At 32.0% G+C, this 11763-nt stretch overlaps 2 protein-coding genes across 2 annotated transcripts in view; one reads left to right on the plus strand and one right to left on the minus strand.

Moving 5' to 3' along the window:
- Positions 1-5584, minus strand: part of LOC126748375 (fibrillin-2-like) — a 68165-nt gene extending 62581 nt beyond the window's left edge. The window contains exons 1-2 of the mRNA XM_050457565.1: positions 5309-5584; positions 533-716 (exon numbers count right to left, since the gene is read on the minus strand). Coding sequence (XP_050313522.1) covers positions 533-716; positions 5309-5318 — 194 coding nt within the window. The 5' untranslated portion in view covers positions 5319-5584. The remainder of the gene's footprint in view (positions 1-532; positions 717-5308) is intronic.
- A 3442-nt stretch (positions 5585-9026) lies between these two features.
- LOC126748734 (acylphosphatase-2-like) lies at positions 9027-11695 on the plus strand. The gene is made up of 3 exons (XM_050458138.1): positions 9027-9193; positions 9774-9900; positions 11358-11695. The coding sequence occupies exons 1-3, from the start codon at positions 9112-9114 to the stop codon at positions 11470-11472; spliced, it is 324 nt and encodes a 107-aa protein (XP_050314095.1). The 5' UTR covers positions 9027-9111; the 3' UTR covers positions 11473-11695.
- The last annotated feature ends 68 nt before the right edge of the window (positions 11696-11763 follow it).

Below are 11763 nucleotides of genomic sequence, written 5' to 3' on the forward strand. Positions count from 1 at the left end.
TGTGGTTCAGTCAAACGCCCCTTGAATGTCATTATCATTTGCCGCTTCTATTCTTGCTACTAGTTGATAAAGGCTTATTACCAAATATAGTCTTATGACAAAAAAAAGTAAAAAGTTTAAATAAATTAATATTTATAACGTTTTAACGTTATTTAATAAAAAAGTGTTCACTGCAAGCCTTGCGAATTTTTTATCAGATTTAGAGAAGATTGCAGATGATTGTGCATTATTTTGCATTATCACTCTGACCGTAGAGTTGGAAGATAAAAATCTCTCCATACCTAAGAAAATAGTTTTAAGGTGGCCTTTCTAGAATTGCTGATATATGCTTGCGTATTAAGCAAACTGATTTAAATATCAATAAAAAAAGAAGAGTTAATATTTCATAATTTACAAATTGGTCTAATGGTCCAAGAATATTAATCCATAATTAGGTTCTATCTGAATTAGTAGGGCATGCGCAAAATATTCCAATTTGGGCAACCTGAAAAAAGGTGAGAAATGACACAGAAGTGTTGATAATGCAACTTACCCTCCGGGCGATAGACTATTAGTGCTCTGATGATGATCCTGCTCCTCTCTAAAATTACTTCTGTATCTATTATTGCCTATGGGCTCGGCTGCACTTAAACTAATTAGGTAAATTAGGATAAGACACGCAGCTCCTCGTCGAAGATGATCTTTCGGCCCGTTAAGGGGCATATTTTTCTTTTGACCTACAAAACAAAAAGAAAGAATATTTATTGAAGGTTACTGAACCGATACGGCGAGTTTCAACTTTAAATCATTTATTTCCGATTTGATAGACTTTTAAAATTTCAATTCTTTTTGCAACGATAAGTTGGTAATACTGTAAAACAATACACCAAGATGGAATGTGTGTATATAAAATATATAAGCCCCACAGACAATTATAATGTGTATTAAATTGATCTGCCCTGCATTTGATAAATTTATTTGATCACTTTGTCTTCCTAGCAAGTGCTGTTAATTAAATAACTACCAGAGTTAATAAGTATATGGAACAAAACATTAATTTTCTCATCAACGTTTGTGTCAATACTAATTTATTTTATTGCTTCTTCTCGGTTTCTTTTTTTTTCATTTGCATGCAATAAATCGTGCGATGACACGTTTTAGTGGCTCTAATCATCTTGAAAAATCTATCATTGATGTTCGTCTATTTTTTTTTACAAATAGATTGCAACCGCGTGTATTGATAATTGCCTCATATAGTTCATAATAATTGCTATTATCAATATCAGCCAATAAAATTTGATTTTGTTTTGCAATCAGTTGCATAAATTAAGATTGAAGCTTTTCATGAGCAAGGATTTTTGTGCTCTTTTAATGGCCCATTTAAATTATGCAAAAAGTTTAGAAAAACAAACTTGGGAAATTAATGAGAGCGTTTGCCAAATGTCAAAGAAGAGTTGTCAAAAGTATTCCAGTTTGTGCTGAGAAGAGCACTTGTAAGTCATTAGAAAACGCAGTGTTTTTTTAATGGCTTTATTTCACGAACTTAATAAATATACCTGGACTGCTAATGCATATCGCCACGATTCCCAAAAATGACCACTTTTGATGTTAATCACTCTGAACATTTTCAGTGTTGCCAACAAAAAATATATTAAATAACGGTAATGAAGTTGACATTTGATGTGTGAGTATAGCGGATGGATAATGTATCATCCTTATTTAAAAATATTTGGTTCACTGTTTCTTAAAACCGAATTATTGTAAATTGTCTGGCTGTGTTTATGATAGAATAATATATAGAGTTGTTTAATTTTATTATATAAATTACACACCCACATAAAGTTATCTATATTTTGATTTCACTCAAAAGCTTTAATTGGTTTGTTTCCCTACAATTGGCACAACTGAAATTTGTCAGGGTGACCAACATCGAAAGGACGCAATCACGCAAAATGGCGGCCTCCTACTAGTGGTCATTTAATTTTTATTGAGTTGGCAGTCCAGGTATATTCATTAAGTTCGTGCTTTATTTGTAAAGAACGTATGGTTACGAACTCCAGCAGCAACTCTCTAAAGTCGTCTTGAACTTTCGGTTTACCACCCAAGTTGAGAACCGTCTGGGTTTGCTCGCTTGTCGTGGTCATTTTTTGTTCCATTTTTGATCCCATCGATGATGGAGTATTGGGAATTTGTGTTTTTTTAAAGGTTTTTTTAATGATTAAAACATGATTATAATGACAGTAGTTTATGTAAGTTCAAGACGACTTTAGAGAGTTGCTGCTGGAGTTCGTGATCAGTGCCCTCCTGGATCAACCGGCTGATATTATAACTTACGCCGCAAATTATTTTAATTCTTTGGAGGAACATCGAAAAACCATTCGGGTGAACGATTTGATTAAAGAAGAAAACGAAAAAACCGAGGAATTGAATAGTGTGTCCAAGAGCGAGGAGGGATTAGCGAAAATGTCTTTAAGGCAAGAGACAGTTTGAAGAAGAAGTCCTCGTTGACACCGGGAAGAAACACCATTGGTGGGACGTCGCAACAACAATACGGTTAATGTTAATATAATGGCATATTATGTTATAATTTTAGGAAAAGAGGTTTTTTCTTTTTATTATAATAAATTAACTTCACTAGCAAAAAAAAAAAAGAACGTATGGTTGTTGAACCAAGGATAATTTTTTTAATTTTTAATAGATTTATAGGGTAATAAAGAATTTATTTGACTAAACGATATTTGGCAACAGTAATACTCATTTTCAAAGTGTCAAAGAAGTTTGAGAACTATTCCAGTGTTGCCACATCCATTAGAAGATTTTTTATTTAATAAATTTACAGGTTAATAAATATTTAAGCAATTAAAATGCGGTCCTAGGGATGAAACCTTTGGTGTGACACTCAAATTACAAAAAAAGTTTCACCACTAACCAAGGGGTGGTTTTTGTGTTTTATGTTGGTTTGTGATAAAACTGTTTTGTGATTTGAATTAGAATGCGTATTATTTTTTATAGTGATACTCAAACATGTAAAGCAAAAGTATCAAGTTGTAGGCGCATCCTTGTATAAGCTGAATATCAAGTGATAATCCTGAGTATTATACGGAGTGTTTTCAAAGTTGGGTCAATTATTTTAACACATTGTAGAATTCGTCAAAAGACAGACCTTTTACTATATATTCATGAAATGTCCAAATACATTACAGACTGTCCGGTTACCTATATGGATATCCATTTCAGCATGAATAAGAATATCTATAAATAGATATTGTATGTTATCCAGGGGATCTTCATATATAGATACGGCATATAAAATTTAAAATTATTTAACTAATTTTTTTTTAACTAATGATTAATCAGATCAGCTAAAAGTAAAATCCTTGTGTCTACTAATTAATTCTCTTCTCAGTCCCATTTTGTTTCTCACATTTAGAGAAACATATTCTAACAATTGTGTCAAAAAATTTTTTTTAAATTTCACTGGTCAATTGATGTGCAAAAAAGTAGCCCAAACACTTAATGAAAATCTATGTTGAAAATTAGATCTTTTTACAGAATTCGGATTTTCTACTCTCCAAATATGATTATTATAAAAATGTTGACACTACTCGTGTGTACAACAATGAGTGCTAATCCCAATTATAGAAACTTACTCGAACTTTTCAAAAAAATTTTAAATATTATTAGCAACGTTAACAAGAAAAGTTACTTCTGTTAAAGTGTTTGTTGTTGCAATATACCTTATCTTTGGTATATCAACTCCTTGTGAGCAGTTAAAATAAATGACTTAACTTTGAAAACGCCCTGCATCTGTAAAAAATTATTAATGTTGAAGCAAAATTCAAAGGTTCAAATTTGCTTTGCTTCTTTAATTATTTATCTGCACCAGTGGTTCATATTATTAAAGAAAACTAGTAGCATTTGTGTATTATTTATTTAAAATATCACTCTCAGTTATCAAATCATACACCTAAAAAGAACTGAATTAAATTGTGCCTTGACTCCTATTACAAATCTCGTCATATTTATCATTCATATGATGACATCTCTCGCTTTACAGCATAATTTATCACGTGCAGCAAATAAAAGAAAAGAGAAATGTTTACATTTGCTGAAGTTATGTCACTCAACGTCGATTTTCATTAATAATATAAATACAGGAATGAAGCGGCCATTGTTTTTAACCATAGGTGCTCATTATGTTGAACAATAGTAGGACCAGATTGATAACAACCAGGCTCGACTTGCGTTTTGATTGCGTCAATCTGAATAAAAAAATGGCTTTTGTGCTTAATATAAAAATTACGCAACCAAGACTGTGTTTTACCACACCCATCGACTTAAGCTACTGTTCCAAACAAATCAATGCTAATCCACAATATCACAAAAAAAGCGCATAATCATTGATGCAGGTCACGTCGGCAGTCACGTTCAAATTCACCAGAAAATCTTCTTATCTTCTTAACTCACACGTTCTGACAGTGAGCTTAAAAACTGGGTCGTGTGAATAATGTAGTGGGATGCACACTTTTACGCTATTTTTTTTTAGATTAACCTCAAATGTTTAAGCAAACAACTTACGATTAAATAAAATGGGACTAGTGAGCGAGCGCCCAAACCACCCCGTGATTTTGATTATTCGCGTACGACACTCGTCTTTGTTCCACTCATTATAAAACATACGGATGGATGAACATGTTTGGAAGGTGGTGCGGCCAAACTCGACTCGAATCGTTTATCGATTCGAGGATCAGGACCGAAAAAGAGGGAATTATTGAAAAAGAACTTACTTATTTTTCTAAATATAAGATGTTATAAATTAGTTCGTTATTTTTTAGCTCAAGTTTTTAATTTTTTTTAAGTCAAATTGCTCAAAAACTGTCAATGTTTCAATCGCGAAATTTAATTTAAAAAAATATGTGACATTGGACGAAAAATGAAGTACCGGGGGAATTGAAGAATTGGATAAATGGTAAAAAAAATATTTTTTTTAATAAATAGTAATTAATTGGTATGAAGTGTTTCTTTTTAGATTATACAAAATGTGTGCCTAGTTTTCAAATATATTTTTTAAAGTTAACTTTAACGTGGAAAGGATAGCATGAATACAAAAAGCAACTTTACTAATAAAACCCTGTACATTCAAGCTTGCTTAATATATGGTTATGTGCACTTAAAGTATGAAAAAATTATTTTGAGGTTTACTGACATTTTTTCAAATTCAAGGGTTCCTGTTACATACTGAGAATCAATATCAAAATTAAAAAAAAAAATTAAGCATAAAATTACTTTGATATCCTGCTGATTAATTTATTGATATAAAAAAACTTACCAAACACCATCAGTCTTTTCAAACAGAACCTCAAGGGTGTCGAAAATTCAAAAAACGCGCGCGTCCCGCGCCAAACCCTAATCGCACCAACAAAACCACGTCAACATGGAGTCCTTCTTCCGCAGGATAACACACGATAATAAAAATGTATGAAATATCAATAGGAAAAAAAAATGATCGTGGGCGAGTGATTTAGAGGATGTTTAAAGATCAGTAAGGCACACGCGACCAACCAACCAGATCGGACAGCGTCAGCCGTTTGACTGTGCTGCTCTGCGTTCTTTAATCTTTTGGCTCTTATGCGATGGTACCCGGGAAAACAAAAACGGCTGATCTGATAATGTTCATTCTTCCAAAGCGCATGCTGGAGTTTACTCATTTTCAGTTTGATGATAACAAGCACTCATTAGTAGTTGTTAGTATCCTAATTAGAGTTTAGACAAGGGGGCTGATGTGTTAACTAACCCGAGGCGGGTTTCTTCCTTTATTTTTTTTTATTGATGATCTTAGATTAGTTGAGGCAGTTAAGTTAATTGAGGTACTAATTTTTAGATAAAATGCTAGATTTATGACCAAAAATTTTAATTATGCTAAATAGTACAGGCAATCTGTCATCTGAAAAGTGTCAGTTTCGGCAAAAATAGGCGAAATATTGATGCTTTGCCTAAAATTACCCTGTGTTTCTTATAAAAAGCAGAAATGCAAAAAGTTGCGATCCTTCCCTCCGTACTTTTTGTAATCGATTTCTTGCGAAAATCGCAGGTTTTAGGGAATAGTGTCGAAAGGCTAGAATTAGTAGACAACCACTTTATTTGAGTTTAACATGTGCACAGGGGCAAGGATATTCATCGATTCTCTGTTGTTGTCAAGTTTACACGCATTTTCAAAAGAAGACATTTTCAGCTATATATCAGCATTTAACTTAAAAAGTAGAAATAGATAATGTCATTCTACAGGCAAAAATAACATATTTAAAGGAAAAAAAAATTATTAGCATTCTTATTCCTAAAACCGCTTCTAAAAAAATTGAAATGGGAACACCGCAATCAAAAGCTCATGTCATCTTGACAAACGGCTTTGTGTTTAGATCACGAACTTAATAAATATAGCTGAACTGCCAATTCAATGAAAAGCAAATGGTCGCCATTTTCCGTGATTGTGTCCTTTCGATGTTGGTCACTCTGACAAATTTCAGTTGTGCCAATTGTAGGAAAACAAAACAATTAAAGTTTTTGAGAGGTTATGTTTAAAAAGAAAATAAAAAGTTACATTTAGTTAAGAATAGATGCGATAATATAGTTGCGTTATTAAATCTGAGTATTTTTCGTGTCTTAACAAATCGCCAAAAACAAGGCAATCCGCTATACTCACAATTGACAATGTTATTTAGAATCAGTCATATCGAGTGATCGTGTCGAGATTTTAGTGCCTCATTTTAGAATCCCAATGATAATGGTTTAAAAACAATGTCAATAAAAAAAATTAATTTAGTTCGTGACAGGTCAAATGTCAGCGTCGTCAACTTCATTACCATTATTTAATATATTTTTTGTTAGCAACACTAAAAATGTTCAGAGTGACCAACATGAAAAGGACACAACCACTATAAAAATGGCGATTATTTTTTGTGATGGTGGCCAATCTGCATTAGTCTTTCAGGTATATTTATTAAATTCGTGGTGTACATTTGGCATTTGTGAAGTTCTTTTTTTGGATTATATTTCTTACAAAAACTACTCAATTTCAAGAAAAATTTAGAATATAATAATTGTCTATAATGAATACCCGTATGGGACGTTATGGAGTCCGGCACCTCAATCGTAGGATTTTGAAATATGTCAACAAGAACTAATCGCTGTTAGTCATTTTTTTGATCTGCAACAAAATAAAAAATCTCTAATGCACTATTAATCATTCGCTTCTTAAATTCATCCTCCTGGACCTTTAAATTCTCTTAAAGAAATATTAAATTACAGGTAAGTACGTAATGTAATACATTGTTACCACTAAAAAAAAATAATTTTTAATTACTAAGAGCTTTTATTATAGTAGTAGAAGGTCGACAATCAATCATAATTAATTACATCTATTAAAATTTAAGTTATTAACAGAATAATTCAAATCAAAGTAAAAAGCGTGGGGTGCTAGATATAATAAATATGTCAATTATTCTATTGGCAACAATCTATGAGAGAAGAGTTATGAAAAAGAAGTAAAATGCCGAAATCAGTAAGATTAACTCTGAGAGTGCAGGCATGCACAAATCGCGCGCTAGCTCTATCTTACTCTCCTACAGAGGATCTAAAACAGAATTTATTAATCCTGGCAATCCTAATAAGGTTAATGGGAAACTGTTATCAAATTATTGCATTGCCATCGGACCTTGATACGTCTGCAAAGTTTCAAGTTGATCAGACTTTTAGAAACCAGTGAAAATTAAGCTCAAAGATTCCGTTATATACATAGATACAACTCGAGCTAATAAAAACGTATTAAAAAATTTCAAAAATGTTTTTATTTATGGTTTTCTTTGATAAACAGAGAAGAATTTTATTAAATGTCGCTTTCTACAGTATCATTGGAAAGGATATTTCAAGAGCTTCAAGTTGAGGTATCACTTGACCACCCTTTCTATTTAAGATTTCAGAGGTGTGTGTTTTTGTCCCTCTTTCGTTTTATAAAAACGGCTTTCAGGGTTTTTTTATTCATATTTGCGTTCCTAATATATGACCATTTAAAGTTTTTAAATTGTCACCCTGTATATAAACGATTCGTCTACCTCAAGACTGTGGGTTAGAAGCATTTTTTTTCAAAAGCCACCAAACTTGCATAGTGCACATCAAAATTTATATTCATTAACTGACATAATTGGATATAACTTAAAAAAGAACTTGATAGAGGGATTCCTGATTGTGGTTTTGAGGATAAAAACTCGGTCCTAAATTATAGATCATAATTACTCGAGACAGCTGGTCACTGTTCAATATCACCAACTTCAAAAAATAAATTACAAAAAAAACCATGCGTTATCAAATGTCGTTAATGACAATAATGGATTCTAAACAAAAACAAGAAAATTCGCTAATGAAGTTGGGTTTTATTCGAGTGCAAAAAAAGGCTCCGAAGTGGTACAGATCCATTAAGCAAACTGCTTGTTTGTAATCTAAATTGGGCCATATTACTACACATATTAAATAATATTTACCCACAAGAACGCACATTGCCGTAATTTACAACAGTTTGACTATGTCAAGTCGGCGGATTTTATGACTTTCATACAAACAAGCGATCATTTTATGCTCCTTTCAACTTTGGCACTTTTGGCTTTTATGTGGGAATTTCGGCCGTAAATCAGTAACCGATGATTTTAATATGGACTAACGAACATTATGGGAAACTTCGTTGCTTATAAATATTTTGCCAGGTTTTAAGTTATAAAAAAAGCCATAGGGGGAATATAAAACTGTTTTTATATTCCAGCGTTGGTTGACAAACATCAGAACTTTTACAGATATTCAGGATGTTCTAAAAATCCCCAGTAGGGTGGTACTCTTTCAAAAAATATTTTTTAAATATAAATTGAATTTTAAATAATGCGTACCGAATACACGCTTTTATAATTACGACGACATGAAAAAGGAATCCAGACCGACATTTCGATCGCATTTTTTCGGCCGCAAGTTGTTTTGGTTCGATTTAGATTTAATTATAACCCGTTGCATCTGATGATTGAATTTAATTTAACGTTTGTGGTGGGTAGCGTCGGATCGGTGCAATCTGTGATCGATTTTTTTTTTAATTAAATGTCTTTGGATATGGACGGTAATCTTGTGCTAATTGATCCAAATGTTTCAGTCGAATTTGAAGTATTCGGTAAAGTACAAGGTGAGTAAACGTTTGAACGCAAAACGATGATTTTCTTTTAATTTTCCTAAATGTTTCACTTGTCTAGGAAAAGACATTAAAAGTTACACAGTAAAGTCTTATAAAGACTTAATGCAATAGATATTATTAGAACTCCAAATTTAAAACTGATTGCGCGAGCTGATTAATTAGGGTTATATAGCAAAATTAAAAGAAAAGAACTTAATGCTGTCTAGTTTTCTTCCTTCTTTAACGCGAATGCATGATTTAGTTTACTGAAAATTTACGAAAATCAATAAAAAAACACTTTATGTAAAAAGTCAGTGCGTAGAACTTATTGCGGCTTTGAATCTAAACATAATTGCGTAAGCTTCTGAAGGAAGCTTAAGTATTGAAGGAACCTAATGCTGTCTATACATTTTTACATATGACAGATTTGACAATTAGTTTTATTTACTAGTAAACGTCAAATTTGCAAATCTTAAGGCCCTTTCAGACTCGCCGTAAAAGCATGTGGATTTCATCTGTTGTATTCGTCATTGGGTTGCGGCAAACTTGGACTCTTTTAAACCGTTTAATTAAATTTCTCATTCGATTTTAGGTTGTTCTTTTACAAAATACTGTAAGGAAATTTGCGAGCAATTAAATATTACCGGATGGGTCAAAAATACAAAGAAAGGAACCATCTGTGGAAAGCTTCAAGGGCCCAAGTCCAGAATAGAACAAGTGTAAGTATTTAACGGTTTATTTTTATTTCTTATGTTAGGACTTATGACGATGGGACCGATTTCTTTTCCTTTATAGTCCAGCACAGATCTTTTAAGTTTAATGGGTAATAAGGATCCCTATTAGTTTTTTTTAAGCCCTGCCCTCTCTCTATGCCCTGCCCTGACTCTATCGATATTAGAGGAAAAAACTCCTCTGGTTTGAAAGCATCTTCTAGATCGGGCCATTGAAGTTTTAACTGAATATATCAAGAATTCTTTTTCTACTGGAGTATTTTCCAAATGCCTTGGAAGGAAGGTGGTCTTGATAGTTCTTCTGATCTTAGACCGATTTTTCTTCTATCGATACTTTCAAAGGTCATTTGGAAAAAGTCAATAATGATTTAAATCAATATGAGTTTTTTTTCAAAAGCTCATTTTCTGTTAAACAAAAATACTACAGATGTTATAAGTATATTCTTTTTTGGAAGATCTCTATGAAAACATGGATCGTGAAACGATTTTAGCTGCGGTATTTTGTGACTCAACTAAGGCATTCGATTACGTTAGTTATGAGGTACTGCTGAGGAAGCTGGATCAGTGGGAACTGAGGAGCTTTGTTTATACCTCTCTGAGAGATTTGTGTCTGTTCTAAGAAAAAGTTTTAAAGGTTTATTTAGTTGTTTAGTCATAAAAAGCTGTTTAGTCACATAAATGACATGGGCAGACTAAGTATCCGTGGTGATCACGATCTTTGTGGACAATTCCACAATTACATGGCATACAAATGTTGAAGTGTGAGATGCAGTTTATAAAGATTTTACTGAAATTGGCCGATGATGTTTCTCCAATAGTTTGTTGGTGGATGTACGAAGACGAATTTGTTGGAGTTTCATTGCTCCTTGAATAATATCTAGTTAGGTAATAATCTGATAAATAGGCAGACCAGTAGCAGGTTTTTGATGATACACATTGATAATAACCTAAAGTTTAATATACACATAGTTAACCTAATCAAGAAGCTTGTTTTGCCTTGCGTATAGTAATCACATGCACTCATAATATATCTTAAACCTAAGCCTAAAAAAAACAGCAAATTTATTTCAACTGCTTGGAAGAAATCAAAAAAAGTTACCTCAATTGCCTGGAAAAATTAAAATATTTTTTCTACAAAAAGAAAATTATTCTTAAAATTAGAAGTACATTTGCTTTCAATTTTTCAAGCAATTAAAGTAATTTATTCTAAGTCACTTATTCATTACAGTTATTTCAGGCAGTTGATTATTTTTTTTTGTTTTTTTTTTTAGACAATTGAAATACGTTTTTTATTTAACGAGTTTTGTTTTTATACAGTAGAAGTATTTTTTTACGTTACAGCGAATATCTTAAATGGATACTATAAAATTAACATGCCTTGTTTTCCCCCCCAAAAATGTTTGTTTATGTTTATTTATATAAGAAAAATGTTCATTTATTTTTAGTGTTTACTGGCTCTCGAACACTGGCTCACCAGGAAGTCACGTGGAACGATGCGAATTGAATAACTGGCAAATGTTGGCCAAGCCAGATTATACTAATTTTAGCATGCGGTTTTAGGAAGTCGAACTAAATATTTAATTTATATGTGATATATTTTGTGAGTATCAACGGTTTTTATAAAATATTTTTTAGATTTAAATTAGTAAAAGGTAAAATGTAATAGCGAGTACTTGACATAATTTAATTTTTTTTCTAGACTAGATTGTCATTTATTATTATGAACTCGATTTTAAGTAGGTGCCAAATATTAGGTAATAAACTACTGTCATAAATCTTAAAAGGTTTTGTTGTTTGATTTATATCTCCTACTACATACAGATAATGAGTTTACGTTACTTTTGTGTGGAT

This window comes from Anthonomus grandis, chromosome 22 (genome assembly GCF_022605725.1).
Source record: "Anthonomus grandis grandis chromosome 22, icAntGran1.3, whole genome shotgun sequence".
Lineage (NCBI taxonomy): Eukaryota > Metazoa > Arthropoda > Insecta > Coleoptera > Curculionidae > Anthonomus > Anthonomus grandis.